The sequence below is a fragment of a genome, unplaced genomic scaffold (genome assembly GCF_019419815.1).
Source record: "Pyrus x bretschneideri cultivar Hongxiangsu unplaced genomic scaffold, Pyrus_bretschneideri_v1 Contig65, whole genome shotgun sequence".
NCBI lineage: Eukaryota > Viridiplantae > Streptophyta > Magnoliopsida > Rosales > Rosaceae > Pyrus > Pyrus x bretschneideri.
In genome coordinates, this window is record NW_025999804.1 from 749,704 (window position 1) to 763,132 (window position 13,429).

The 13,429-nt window shown below is 37.7% G+C and overlaps 1 protein-coding gene across 4 annotated transcripts; it reads right to left on the reverse strand.

Annotated features, from left to right (window-relative positions):
- Window positions 1–468: 468 nt before the first annotated feature.
- On the reverse strand, window positions 469–10,797 carry LOC103951759 (fanconi-associated nuclease 1 homolog). 4 transcript variants are annotated; one of them, XM_048573247.1, is made up of 16 exons: window positions 10,541–10,786; window positions 10,298–10,451; window positions 9,102–9,580; window positions 8,871–8,975; window positions 8,246–8,510; window positions 8,094–8,156; window positions 6,822–6,896; window positions 6,612–6,730; window positions 4,182–4,252; window positions 3,994–4,081; window positions 3,725–3,865; window positions 3,436–3,653; window positions 2,383–2,656; window positions 2,035–2,262; window positions 1,119–1,529; window positions 469–955 (listed from the first exon to the last, which is right to left on the reverse strand). In XM_048573247.1, the coding sequence occupies exons 1-16, from the start codon at window positions 10,631–10,633 to the stop codon at window positions 929–931; spliced, it is 2,811 nt and encodes a 936-aa protein (XP_048429204.1). In that variant the 5' UTR covers window positions 10,634–10,786; the 3' UTR covers window positions 469–928. The 4 variants fall into 4 exon arrangements, with proteins under 4 accessions (XP_048429204.1, XP_009361480.2, XP_048429205.1 ...); XM_009363205.3 differs by lacking the exon at window positions 469–955 and having other exon boundaries at window positions 1,084–1,529; window positions 10,541–10,785; XM_048573248.1 differs by lacking the exon at window positions 469–955 and having other exon boundaries at window positions 1,322–1,529; window positions 2,035–2,212; window positions 10,541–10,797.
- Between the last annotated feature and the right edge of the window lie 2,632 nt (window positions 10,798–13,429).

Below are 13,429 nucleotides of genomic sequence, written 5' to 3' on the forward strand. Positions count from 1 at the left end.
TGAAGCGCTTTCTAGGGCATGTAACACACATATAGTAGAGTATTAAATGTAACCCTACTAGTTTACGGAATTGTTCTATACACATGCCTAAGGGACTTTGGACCTAGAGTTGATTTTACATACCGTGAAACCAAAAATTGAGAGAAGGGAATTAGGTTTTTCAATTTAGAGAAATTGAAATGCTAAACCCCTTGCCGCACCTACCTGGCGAAGGACCAAGCAATTCATTGTCTTCCTACTTCACCAACCTAGAGTTCATTCGTGTGGATACTAGTAAAGGGCTAACACCCAAGAGCTTCAACAATGAATTGATCCTCATGAAATCCAAGGATTGGAATTCTTAACATAATTTAAGTTTGTCCATGTGTTCTTAAAATTGTTTTGTATAAAAGTAACACCGTTGATGTGTGATAATATGTTAGCGATTGCAATGACAAAGAATCCATTCTTTCATCACAGTACGAGATATCAAGAGGAAATACCACTTTATTAGAGATGCATCGTAGAAAGATGTGGTTCAACTCCTCTACTGCAAAACAGAAGATTAAGTGGCTCATATCTTCACCAAACCACTGCCAAAGGAGAGTCACATACAAGTATTTCACCTGCTGCCTGCTTCTCAATAATGAATGCAACAACATTGTGAACCATTCCTCCACTTTCCGGGAAAATTATCTCCAGAAATGTCTCATAAAATTGATAAATGGCCGTTTTCTAAAAATAAGTCCAAGTAAATGGAGTAGCATACGTGCCTGGGGACATAACTTCTAATGTCATCCAACAACTCGCGCAATGACCATCATTTCCATATCTGCAGGAAAAAGCGTCTATCCCACCTGAGAAAGATCAACTGGGACCTACTTAACAATCATAATCAACTTCTTTCCATGCTGCATTGGGCTCTTCTACTCCTAACATTGTCCCATAATTACTCTGGTGATTGACCGATAAACTCCTGCATTCCAAATCCTTGAAAATTATTTCCGGTTGGTCTTTCATGCAAGTCCTCATTACATGCTTCCAATCGAACACCAAATCTTCATAGTCATGATTACATGCTTCCAATCAAAGATCAAAGCAGCATATTAACTTCACAAGACAGGGTTCACTTTACAGACCTCAGCGTTGAACCCACAGTCCATTAAAAGCAGCAGCCATGCTCGCTGCTGTTCAGAGAGTCTATCCCTGGGGCCTTTAACTTCTACAAGCTTGGCTTCGCCTTTGTATTTCCCATGGAAGCGCCACAGCAGTAAATCTGGCATTCCACTTGACCAGCTGCGATAATCTTGTGCTAGATGTCGACAGAATGAGGCCAAACAAGGGCCACCAATGCACGTAACAGCTGCTCGAAGCTCGGACAGGGAATGGTGGTCCCAATTAACTCCTCTGCATGATGTTCCTTCGTGTAACTCCCATGAAGTGATGAGGATCTCCTCAGCCATGCCATCATGAATTTTCTGTAGGTGAGATTCCATATGGCTCTTTCTCACCAGATAAAAGCTATCAGTTTGCAAATCCAAGGGAGCAATCTGCAAAATAGAATTTTCAAATTTTTACTAAAGGCCATATGTATTAACAAAAAGACCCGCGCAGGTTAAACTTTGGACACGAAAAGCATGGGTAAATAAATTTACTTCCATAAGCAATCTTTGTGCGTAATTTATAACTTTGAATTGCTTGTATAATGAGGGTAAAACCGTAAAAGGAACTATAACATGTGTCGTATTGATTAAGAACAAAGGCACTAAATTTTATCATACTTTGCCTCTTTTGTTCACCTAGACTCTCTATTTTCGTCAGATCTACCCCTGTTCGGACCTTTCTCAATCTTCTTTTAACTTCGTTCTGTTCACTCACATAACTTTGTGATAACCTTATAACTGCATGAGGGCAATACATACATGCATGAAGGCACATTGTGTAAATCAAGTGTTCAAATACATATACATGCATACATATATGCATGAAGGCACATTGAGTAGAAAACTTCAAAAATCCAGGAACTTGGTAGCACACTTATACTGTCAAACATACCTGAAATCTGGTGCGGAAAACATTTGGTATATCAGAAAATATAATATCCCACATAAGAAGCCCAAAAATAGTCAACCAAATGCCACTCTCTGAATGAACACCCTGCCATCCCTCCCCAGCATAATGCTGCAACGCTAGCTGCTCTACCCCACATTGCTCTCCATCTTCTCCATAAAACCTGCTCTTCATACCAATCACGGAATTTAGAGGTCTCCCTTGTACATGAACCTAACTTATTGGTAAGAAAAACCGAGTCAGAAGAAAAAGTGATACTCTAAAATGTAAATATAATAACTCTTTCTTTTGACTTGAGAGTTTTACAAGCATATAACACAATTAAGTGATTACCTCCACAATCTTCCGCTTGACAGACTCTGCAAAACTAGGTGTTTTCCATCGCCTTGGTGGTTTTCCTAAGCGAAGGACTCTCCTTTGAAGTGCCACTCTTGAACCAGCACGTACCCATTGATCTAGTAACCCATTTTCGGCAACTGAAAGGCTCTCATTCAGATAGCCCATGTGCTCTAAGTCAATTGATAACCTTAGTGTCCAGTATCCCCTTCGACCATCACAAGTGAAGCACTTTAGCAGCCGCTTCAGTAAATATATTGCATCACTATACCTGAGTGGAATAAATACGTTCTCTCAGCATGCAAAACATCAGACTTTTCCTTTCCCTCGAGTTCTCCATGCATATTCATGGGGCTAGTGATGCAAAAAACTTAGCAGTTACAAGTATAGATACTGAAACTCAGATAACTTACAAAGATAATTAACACAACTTAGGGTTTAGGCTCATTGGTTTCTCTTTTATAGCAATTCATGAAGAACTGGGATATGATATTTGGATTGTATGCCAGTTACATAATAGAAAAATGGAGCTACCCTTCCAACTCCCAGCTGTTATTTGCACTCCATAATCAATATTTCATTATTTTTAACGCAACGAAAGGAGTGCATAATGACAAATTTGGAGTAAAATATAATTTCCATAGAAATATATTCTATCATATAAATATTGTTAAAAAACAAAAGCAGCGCAAGTGTTTTAGAAATAATAGTGATAAACATAGAGTTGGTTTCCAAGAATCTGCAAAAGAAAAGGATTATAATGAAGAGTTCCAGTTTTGTCCATCAACAGTTTGCAGTGTTTCATAACAACTAAAATTTTATGTACTAGTCCATATAATACATACACAATTGTTAACCAAATATAAAAACATACTTTAAACATGTCAAAGTGAGCTATGGTATTGAAATAGCTTATGAGGTCAATGAAAGATGCTAACTTTAAACAAAAAGTAAAATAAAAAATAAAAGTTAGACACAGGAGTGGATATGTATTCTAAACAATGGCCGTAAAAAAATGTAAACAATAATCGGTAATTCCAAGATCCATACCTATGCTCACGCTCTAGAAAGGAGATTCCTAGTAAAACCACTTTTGAGTAGACATGCGGAGCAGAGAAGCAGGACAGAAATGGAGCCATTGATTCAGAAGTTAAGAATTGAGTTACTTCACTAGACATACGAGCATCAGCTATCCTTATGCATTTCAACACCATTCCATTGTTGCTTCCATCAAGAGCTTGATCAATTATCTGTGCCACTTCAATGGCCTGCAAGACAAGGTCATTAGATATGGTAAAGGAAACAAAGGTAATTATTTTCACATAGAACAAAGCAACACCTCTTCATAAGCAAGCAAGCCATCTCGACCTGAGAAAATTTGTTGTGATACTGTGCACTTGTAAGTTGGATACTTGACTATTCCCAAATCCACTAGTAGAAATGCTGACAAATCCTGTTCTCCATTCAGGAAGAAAAGTCTCTGCATAGAACAAAAAATAATTACAATTTTCCAGTGTGACCAGTACTTTCCTCATTACTGTGGAATTAAGGTTCTAAGACATTAAAGCATCTGTACTAAGAAAATAAAATATAAAGACATTAAAGCACCTCAGCACGCCAGATGAGGGACTCCGCTTTCGAGGATATCCGAACACAAACACCTGTTCGATCCAACACCATATTAGGCAGTAAAGTGCTGCACATTGAGAACCAACAGGAAGAGAAAACTTAGGATGTGCTCATGAAGTCACATCGTTTACATATTATTAGATGTGTAACAGAAAAATATTTAATACCATGACTCATCTATGTACAAAGAAAGAAGAGATGCAATAAGATCCTGCTTTCTCATGCCACGATTGCCATTCTGTAGCCTCAGTAGAAGTACCAAAACCCATCAGATAACAAAGTGAAAAAAAAACAAACGTGTTTCAAAAATAAGAGAGAATAGAATGTGGCTATAATAAAAAGTGAAGACACTGCCTACCTCAACAACATGGATTCCTCAGCAAAAAAGGGTGAAAAAGAAAGTAAGTGCTCAAGATGCATATTAAGAATCACAATCCTATACCAACACATGAGTGAACGCACACTCAAATACGCTTATGTAATTTTAATCCGCCACAATGATAAAAATGTTTGACCCGTATCTGTCCACACGGTAGGTCTCGTACTGTGTAGTCATCGAAAGCCAATTCATCACTTTAGGAGCATAAACTAGGGATACAACCAAATCTAGAATGAACGACCAGCAATGCTCCATATATCGTCAACAATGAACATTAAATGCATAGAAATATTGGGTTACACACTACTAGGAAGAAGATTAGGTAAAATTATTACTCAACAAGAACTGAGCCTTCAATTTCAGTGACACTATTATCCAATCTCTTGTCTTAAGTAAAATAAGAAAAGATGATAATAAGGCACACACTTCATTATCTTTAATTTACTATCAACTGTCTGAGTTAGCCTTTGATACGAGAATTTTATTCACAGAAAGAAAAAGGACAGGGAAAAAAAAAAAAAACTACCCTTTAAGTTCAAAAGAAGATGTGACAAGATCTACTTCTGAACAATTGTAGTCTAAAACCTGTTCGAAAACTTCACAAAAGAATCAGAAGAGAGATATCTATCGTTCCTTTCCCTCCATATACACCCCAAGAAAAAAAAACTGTAATGTTTTGGTAGACACTAGGAACTTCAAACAATTATTTTGGATTGGAACTTGTAAATCCTCCTCTTTCTGGGTATGAAACACAATGATTAAAATTGGAGGAAAAAAGGTGAAAGGTCTATAAACCGAAGAAACTCCTGCAATTGACTAAAATAAAAAGAAGACCTTTTACTCATACTCAAATTGTTTTGTTTTGACAGGAATGAATAATATAAATAAATAAAAAATCCGGGGGACGGTTCATGAATTTGAAATCAATCTATGGGTTAAGAAGTTGGAGTAAGGAATTGTTGAAAAATCTAAAACTGGAAAGGCATTTTAGAATTTTTATGAAAATTGAATAAAAGATCAAAACCTGTTGAATTACCCAATCATGCTACAGGTTTCCAGAAAAGATTAGTGTTACAAACAACATTCTTGTCAAATATATGAAAAAATTCAATGACATGACCAGTTTTTTTTTTTTTCCTAAAAAACATACATTTATTCATATGCAACATTAAAAAATACAGACATGGTGGAGAAGCTTTCCACTAGAGCACATATGGACTCCTAAACCAATTGTGTTTTATTCTAACAAACCACTCAAAAAACAGCAAATACACCCACTTCACAAAACTTTTGGCTTTTTTCCTCAAACCATTGTCTTTTACAGTTAGTGATCTTTTCCGGCAAAAATACAAACTAATTTTCTTACTACAACTGACTTCCCGGCAAGGTTGCCATATCAGTTGTCCACATGTTCTTCTAACTTTCTGGAGCATCACAGCTTTCAGCACAATCTTTACCCCTAAATAATCCTGCGAAGCAACTTTAAAACTATCCAGCTCTGCCCAGAACAATCGTGCAACCTGTTTTCTTCATAACCCTATTTTCTTCATACCAAGCCCTTATTTATCCTTCAAACTATGGAAAATGTAAGCTCCATTTGAATAAACCCCATAATCTCCTCCTTGCCCTACCCTAAATTTTCAACAATTCATGAGCCTATAAAGGCCAGTTTTCTTTCATCTTGCATAGGCCAGCAATTACAATGATAAACATAATTTGATCCTAATAAAAAAAAAAATTTTAAAAACCCATCATACAATAATCATCGTTCAGTACCTTCTTAGTCCTTGCATCCAACTTGATTACCATGCTCAGTAAGTTTTATGGACACAAAACAATTACAGGCTACATTTGTTTTGCTAGGCAACTAGTGGACACCTCTCCAGCTTGAACCCACATTTGGTATGTGGTTTTACCACCAAGGAGTACATATATAGGGATGTCGACCTTTAATCATATTACAGGTAGCTTAGTCATGAGCCAAGGACCTTTAATCATATTACAATTGTGATGAATGAAATATTTTAATGCTATGGTGAACATTTTAACAAGGTATTCATACTTTCTTTAAGATCAGAAGGATCAACTATAATTAACACCACACATGTTTCATTCTCTTCGATCTAATCTTAGATTTCTTTCCATGAAATGGCATCTATAAGAAATTTATGCAAACAATTCACAACAAATCTCTATAGGAATAATCTTAGAAGCAAACCTGCTTAAGCATGCATAAAATTTCCCGGAGTTCAGATACAGTGAGCAATTGCAGAATCTCTTTTATTTCATCATCACATAGTTCATTTGTAATGCCAAAGCAAGATGTATAGCCTGTAGCTGCAAGATGACAAATAAATTTTTCATCAACCTTAATCTGGTATCTTGAAAAGAAAACATACAGCATATCCAACTAATACAACTACATTACCAGATAGCTCTTTAACTGCTTGTTCAGGTTCCGTTACTTCTGGGTATGAAATAGAAGATAGCCGAAACCATGGCCCTGAGCAGGAAGATCAACATAAAAATCACTTTTCAGTTTTCAAACAAGGAAAAGGGCAGAAAATGTTCTAGTTTCACTTGGATTATGTACATGGGTGATATTTTTAAGTCTTTAACATGGTTCTAGCAAAATATTTTGGGTAATCTACAGGTTACACTAGTTATAGCCATTTTAGTCTTAGCTCAAAGAAATGGAATGGCTTGTGTCCAAGGTTGAAAGGGTCTTGATGGGTCTTGATGTGGTGGCATCATTGGGAGGCATGATGTAGTAAAACTAAAGAAGTACATATAATAACATTTCCTGGTCAGCTGCTTCATATAGAATAAGTTATCCATTGCAATATTCAAATTACCACGAAAATAATCATCCCTTAAATAATTACTCGTTCCTTCACATGTATCAGCTCAAAACTATGACCTGAAATATAGTTCCACAAGTATGTACTTTGTAAGTGATGTCCCAGAAAGAAACGCAATCTAGAAATGAAAGATGGACAGAGAAGGAAAATATGAAGTTTTTTCCTTTACATAGACTAATCTTAGAAAGAAATATTTGGTGACCATTATAGAAATCATGACCCACAGCAAGTTAGTTCAAAGAGTAGAGAGAAACACAACCATTTAGAAATCAGGAGAGAAGCTTATTATAAAACCCTAAGCACCATAGTACAGACCACTCAACTGTCGCCATGAGCAGTGCATGGAAAAAATGAGAGATGTAGACAACATAACACACATTGCCTGAAATGTTAGGTTATACAGAGTATTATTAGGTTACATCTATGTAGGAAGCAACGCAGTAGTTAATGACTAGATGTTACAGGCAATCAAATTCTAGTTATGTATTAGTTGTGACACTGGTCTTGTCTTGCCTTGGGAACTTGGAAGGAAGGACAAAAGGATTAGAGGAGCCTTAGTCTGGTGGCACGATTTTTAGAATCATAATTTATTCCCATGAGAGAAGTTTGAGCAGCATTTGCTACGTGGTGTAGCATATTAATGCACATTTTGTGTTTATGACCAGCAAAACAAAAGAGATATCACCCAAAACCAAATTGTGGATAATGAGGCTAGCTTATGTTCAACCACAATCACAAGATCTCTTACGGCAAATAGATGAAAAGACACACAAATATACAACAGTAGCAGCAAAGCTACAACAATGACCCGAATAAAACTAATCTAAAAAACAAGAAACCTTTCCGCATATAGAGCCGTACAAATAGCCTCTGACTATCATCCGTCAATGAAGTATACAACTCTGCCAGCATACATATAACAGTTGTCAGTAGTGAGAAAAACTTTCGAGAAAACAATAATATAATCAAAACACAAGCAATTGATTGATACCCATGAAATTCTTTTCATCATCTATCAAGAGGTGAGAATTGTTTCTCAAAACCTCATGTATGAAAATACAAAAGTTTTCCTGATACTTTATGGCACTAGGTGGACAGGACTTTGTAGATTCAATTACTTGCTGGGCATTTTTCCACAAAAATACGAAAGCCTCATCATTATAATATTCCTTGGCACTACATGGTTCAGTCTTCTGGGACATGATCTCTATAGGAACAACATCGATAGCATGCTTTGGAACAGAGATCACACGTCCCTGAAAGTAATCACACAGGAAAAAGGATCAGAGCTTTATCCACTGGGTCACAACTCACAATTTTTTATGCTCATTCTTTTATTTTTGGTTCTTTGGAGGGACATTTATTGAAAACATAATGTTATCGTAAAATTAGAAGATATTTGAAGATGTACAAAAATATGACACGCTTAGTGTCGGGGAATTTGTTCCCAATTCCAAAAGAAACGAATGAGATAGTCATCAACCTTTTGTTATTCTCTACCACTGCAATTTCACCTTATTCATGCAATACCAAAAAGTAAATGCGGAAAATAAGAAAGTAGATGGTTGGTCAGATGTTTAGGGACTATGTTTTGTCTTGCTAAAGATATGAATTACCTCAAACTGTAGGCAGTACCTCTCCATCAGAGGAGACAAATACTGAGCCAGCTTGCGAGGGAGAAAACCAAGCACTTTAGGGCATCCTGAATCAGAAGAGATAACCTAACCCAAAAAGTCCATCTAGTTCTTCGTTAGAACTTCATAAATTGAAATTAAAGACTAGCTAAAACAATAAAAAATGTAAAATTTCAATTCCTGAACAAAAAAGCCCAGGAAAAGGGAACAGACCTTAATGGCATTGGGATCTTTAACATTGTCAGGGTCTCTTAAAAGAGAAATGTTTGCACCAAGATATAATTCATTTTCATCACTAAATCTACGGCCAACAATAAAAGTCTCAAGAATGACCCTACATATGTCATCCTCTGTGATTGTCATGTCACAATCCATCACCTCATTCTTTGGGGCCAGTGAGTGAGCATCAAAAGCGGCATTTACCCTATCCTTACTGATTGGTTTTCTAGATGGACTATTAACCTGATTTTGCATATCAGACATTGTATTCAATGATGAACCACAGAGGCTGTCATCAGAAAAACCATGAACACTCTGTACACTACCGTCATCATGGACTGCATGAAATAACTCATTTCCTAACTCTTCCAAGTCACGGGAACGAGCTTGAACTTTTGAATCTGGGCAAAAGTTCAACTCTAGAAGTGTGCGCTGGGTCATCTTCCGCTTGGTTCCCCTTGATAGACATACATCTACAAGAAAATAAAATAAGTAACAAGTATCCAGTTCAGATTATGGAAAACACAACATTACATTAAAATAAAGGATGTTAGATAACAAAATCACACAATTCCTGAAATCCCATTACAGAAAACTGGGCTGTATGAATCTAACACACCTTACTTACTGCAGAAATCAAAAACTCAAAATTTTAAATTATCTTAAGGGAATGGGAATATAGATAACAATGCAGTATACAATTTCCTGAAATATTAAAATGCTGAGCAGTTATTATCACATACTATGAGAAACCAGCTAAGCTTTTTTCTTTTTGTTTTAAAAGCAAAATGAACGAAAACAGGTAGGTACTGCACTATTCAGGGGTTTATCTTCTTCAGGTATTTGGTTAGACTGGAATGATGGTATTCATTAAGGTTTGATGCTGTTTTAGTTATGTTTTTAGCCTACGAGAACACGTACAGTCCTCCCACAGAGTCCAACTCCAAACACCATATATCCTAGAGGATCCTGTACAAACTGATAATATATATCCCATTTAATTTCAGAAGCATTGAATACTTCCACCTCCTTGGGGCTCCATTAAAATGGGGAAACCAAAAAAGCATAACGGTGATGAAGTTACAAAAACAACATAGGAAGCATCCTTTAGTCTTAACAAACTTATTAAGTCACCACACCAGCTAAGTGTCTCCCTATTTAAGGGGGAAATGGTAGGATTAAGAAGATACCGAGATGAGAATTGATGATGTTGTTTTGGCCACTGACTTGTTGGCCGCAAACAGGGCAAGTAACACTCTCATCATCTGCAACCCCTCCACCCACAACAGTCTCAATGTTTCCAGTGATTTTACCATTTTCATCAGTGCACAGATTCATAGAGCTCTGGAAACAAACAAAGTAACAAATGCTTTTTTGTTGAGAAAATGATAATATATATATATATATATATAATTTGGGAGAGTAATGGGTACCTGTGTAGGGGAGGAGAGGAGTGATTGACGGTGGGGAAGGAAGCGCCGGCGTTTGCCCACCAATCGGATCAAGCTTTCTCTTCCCCTCAACATGTTCACAGAGATGACTTTTTGAAACTTCAATTTTTCAATTTTTTGGTGCCCTAACCTAATTTATAGCCTCTCTCTCTCTCTCGCTCTCTGCTGCTTGAAATAAAAGTCCCGCCAAAGCCAGTAATTATTTGCACACCCACGGATTTCAGCTTCTTCTGGACCGTTTGATCATATAATGCAGTCAGATAACCAAAAAACTGAAAGCTTTTTTTTTCTTTTCTCTTTGTTGTTTCCATTTTACAAATTAGAGATGGCAACGAGGGAAAGTGATTTCCACATGCCATTTTTCTCAATTTACATATGTGGATGCAAATTTCCGCATTCTTCTTTTTGGACGAAATCGCACCTACAAAACAATTAACATCTTAAATCAAGATCAAGAGCCTCATACACCCAAGATGAATATAGGGGGGGCTTTGGCCGAAAACCCTTCGATGCCAAAGTTAGAATTTGAGGAAAAGTATTTAAAGAAATTTGGAGAATTTTGCAAGAGAGTTGGAATTAGGTTTTTGGGAGAAATGGAAGCTATTTTAGGGGTGTGGCCCACCGTTATTTGGAGAAAATGAGTCCGGCTACTTATGGCGGTTTTTTGGTGTAATTGCAAAATATTATGTCAAAATAATATTTGCAATCAATTAGATAATTAATTAGGAAATTAATCAGTTAATTTAGGTATTTAATCCTAATTTGAATGAATATTTGAGGGTTACCTTGTGAGGAAGATTTGATGAGGATGCATGAAATAGGTTTTGAATAAATACCTATTTTGATCACTTTTGACCTTAATTGAGTCGTGATTGTCTGTTGCTTGCCCATGGGAGTTCCGGTGTGCCTCGAGGGTAATTTTGTCTTATTTACCCAAAAATTCATGTGTCGTCTCTATGTTCTTCTTGATTATTTTTTGCTCCACAAATGCCCCCACGCCTATTGGGCTGCTCGTAGGAAAAGGCAACAGGTGTAAAGATCTTCTTGCTTTAGGAACATAGGATTGTTTCCTATTTTGATGTAGATTCCCTCTTGAATAGGAAATTAGATACTTCTAGGAAAGGGAAATAAATTACTTCTAAAGTCTATTTAAGTCTACCTTAAGTAGATTATTAAATCAACTTTAGAGAGCAATTTATTCTACCCTACAAGAGAGAGAGCTAGAGTCCTAGCAATCTCGTATACTTGCCTGTGCAAAGGACCATCTTTCATTGCTTTCTTTATCTTCGCACTGCTCCAAGGTAAGAAAAAATTAATTTTCCTTGTCTTCATAATTTTTGGGAGCCTTGGGGCTTAAAATTTGCTCGACGGGGGTCGAGGACATGTGAAAAGAGCTTGGAGATGTCATTGCATTGTTGTCGTGGGTGGCAATATGCAGTGTGGTGGAGGCTCGGCTCGGCTCAGGACAAGGGTTGGTGTGGCTGGCATGGGCCAGGAAGCTGGGCTGGATTAATGGACTTCGGCCCGCCGAAAGGAGTGGAAAAGCAGGGCACTGGCCCCTTTTCCTTCTATTTGGGGCATGAGGCATGCGGGCTGAGGAAGTATCTGGCCAGGTCGTGGGGCCTAGCATGGTTGCTGGGCTTCTGCAGCTTAGGCCGTGAGTAGGGTTTTTTTTTTTTTTTTTTGTTTGAATGCTAGGCTGACGCCCGTGCATGAGAGGAGAGAGGGAGAGTAGCGGGCCACTGGGCTTGGCCCACTTGATTGGACCGAAGACTGCTTCATTTCATTTTTTTTTTTTTTGTTTGCAGCCTTCTAATGAATTTTCCTTGCATCTTTGTAGAATTTCTTCAAGCATGTCTTCCTCAAGCCACAAGAATGATGATGGTGTGCCGCCATTGTATCGTCAAGGCGAGTCTTTGAGCAAGGTTGGCTAGTTCAAGGCTTCTCACTTTAAAATTAGCTCCGATGGCTTGTTTAGAGACTTCCTTGAGGCATATAGGCATGCTATTTTGTCGGGAGTGCGTATGAAGCGTGTCAAGGATGGTAGCAGCCATGAGCCTTGCAATGGGGCTCGGAGAGCCATCAAGTTTCACCTCTACTACTTTGTGTTGGGGTTCACTTTTCCTATAACGTGTTTCTTCTAATAATTGCTTTATTCCATGAAGTGTGACCTCACTCAATTTTCTCCGAACGAGGTCTGTGTGATGGTGGGGTTCTTCAATCTAAGCCAATTTTTTGACTTAGACATGACCGTCAACGAATTCTGGTACTTCTTTGACATAAGCCACATCGAGGGAGTTGGGCAGCTGCGATCCTACCATAAGCTCTTTAACAATTCGAGCAAGGGAGATCATGACTGGGCCAAGGAGACTTTGGAGATAAGTGGAAAACATGAGTCTGATTCTTCCCTTGAGCTACGTGTTCCGATGGTTTTCATCTCCGCTAAGTAGTCCGCTCAGTCCCTCGACTACTTTGTACTTTTGTTAAGTTGCTCTCTAATTTTTTGATTGTCTTCTTCTGTTCTTGTATATTTGGAATTTGGCTCGACTCCCAAAAATTCTCTAGACATGAAGAAGGTGCATATTGCACTAGGTATTCCCTCTGAGTAAATTCTCCAGACATGAAGAAGGTGCATATTGCACTAGGTATTCCCTTCGAGTACCGGGAATGGCGTTGGTTGCTTAGTCCTCTTCATCGGGAAAAATGTGGGTTGCCCCCGAAGGAAGAGGTAAAGAGAATCAAGGTTGAAGCATTGGCTCATCCAATCACCGTTGTGGAGCCTACTGCAAATGAACGTGGGAAAAAGTAATCTTCCCCGCCTGCTCAAGAGATGTCGGCTGAGAAAAAGCCTAGGACTTCTTTCACTGCTCA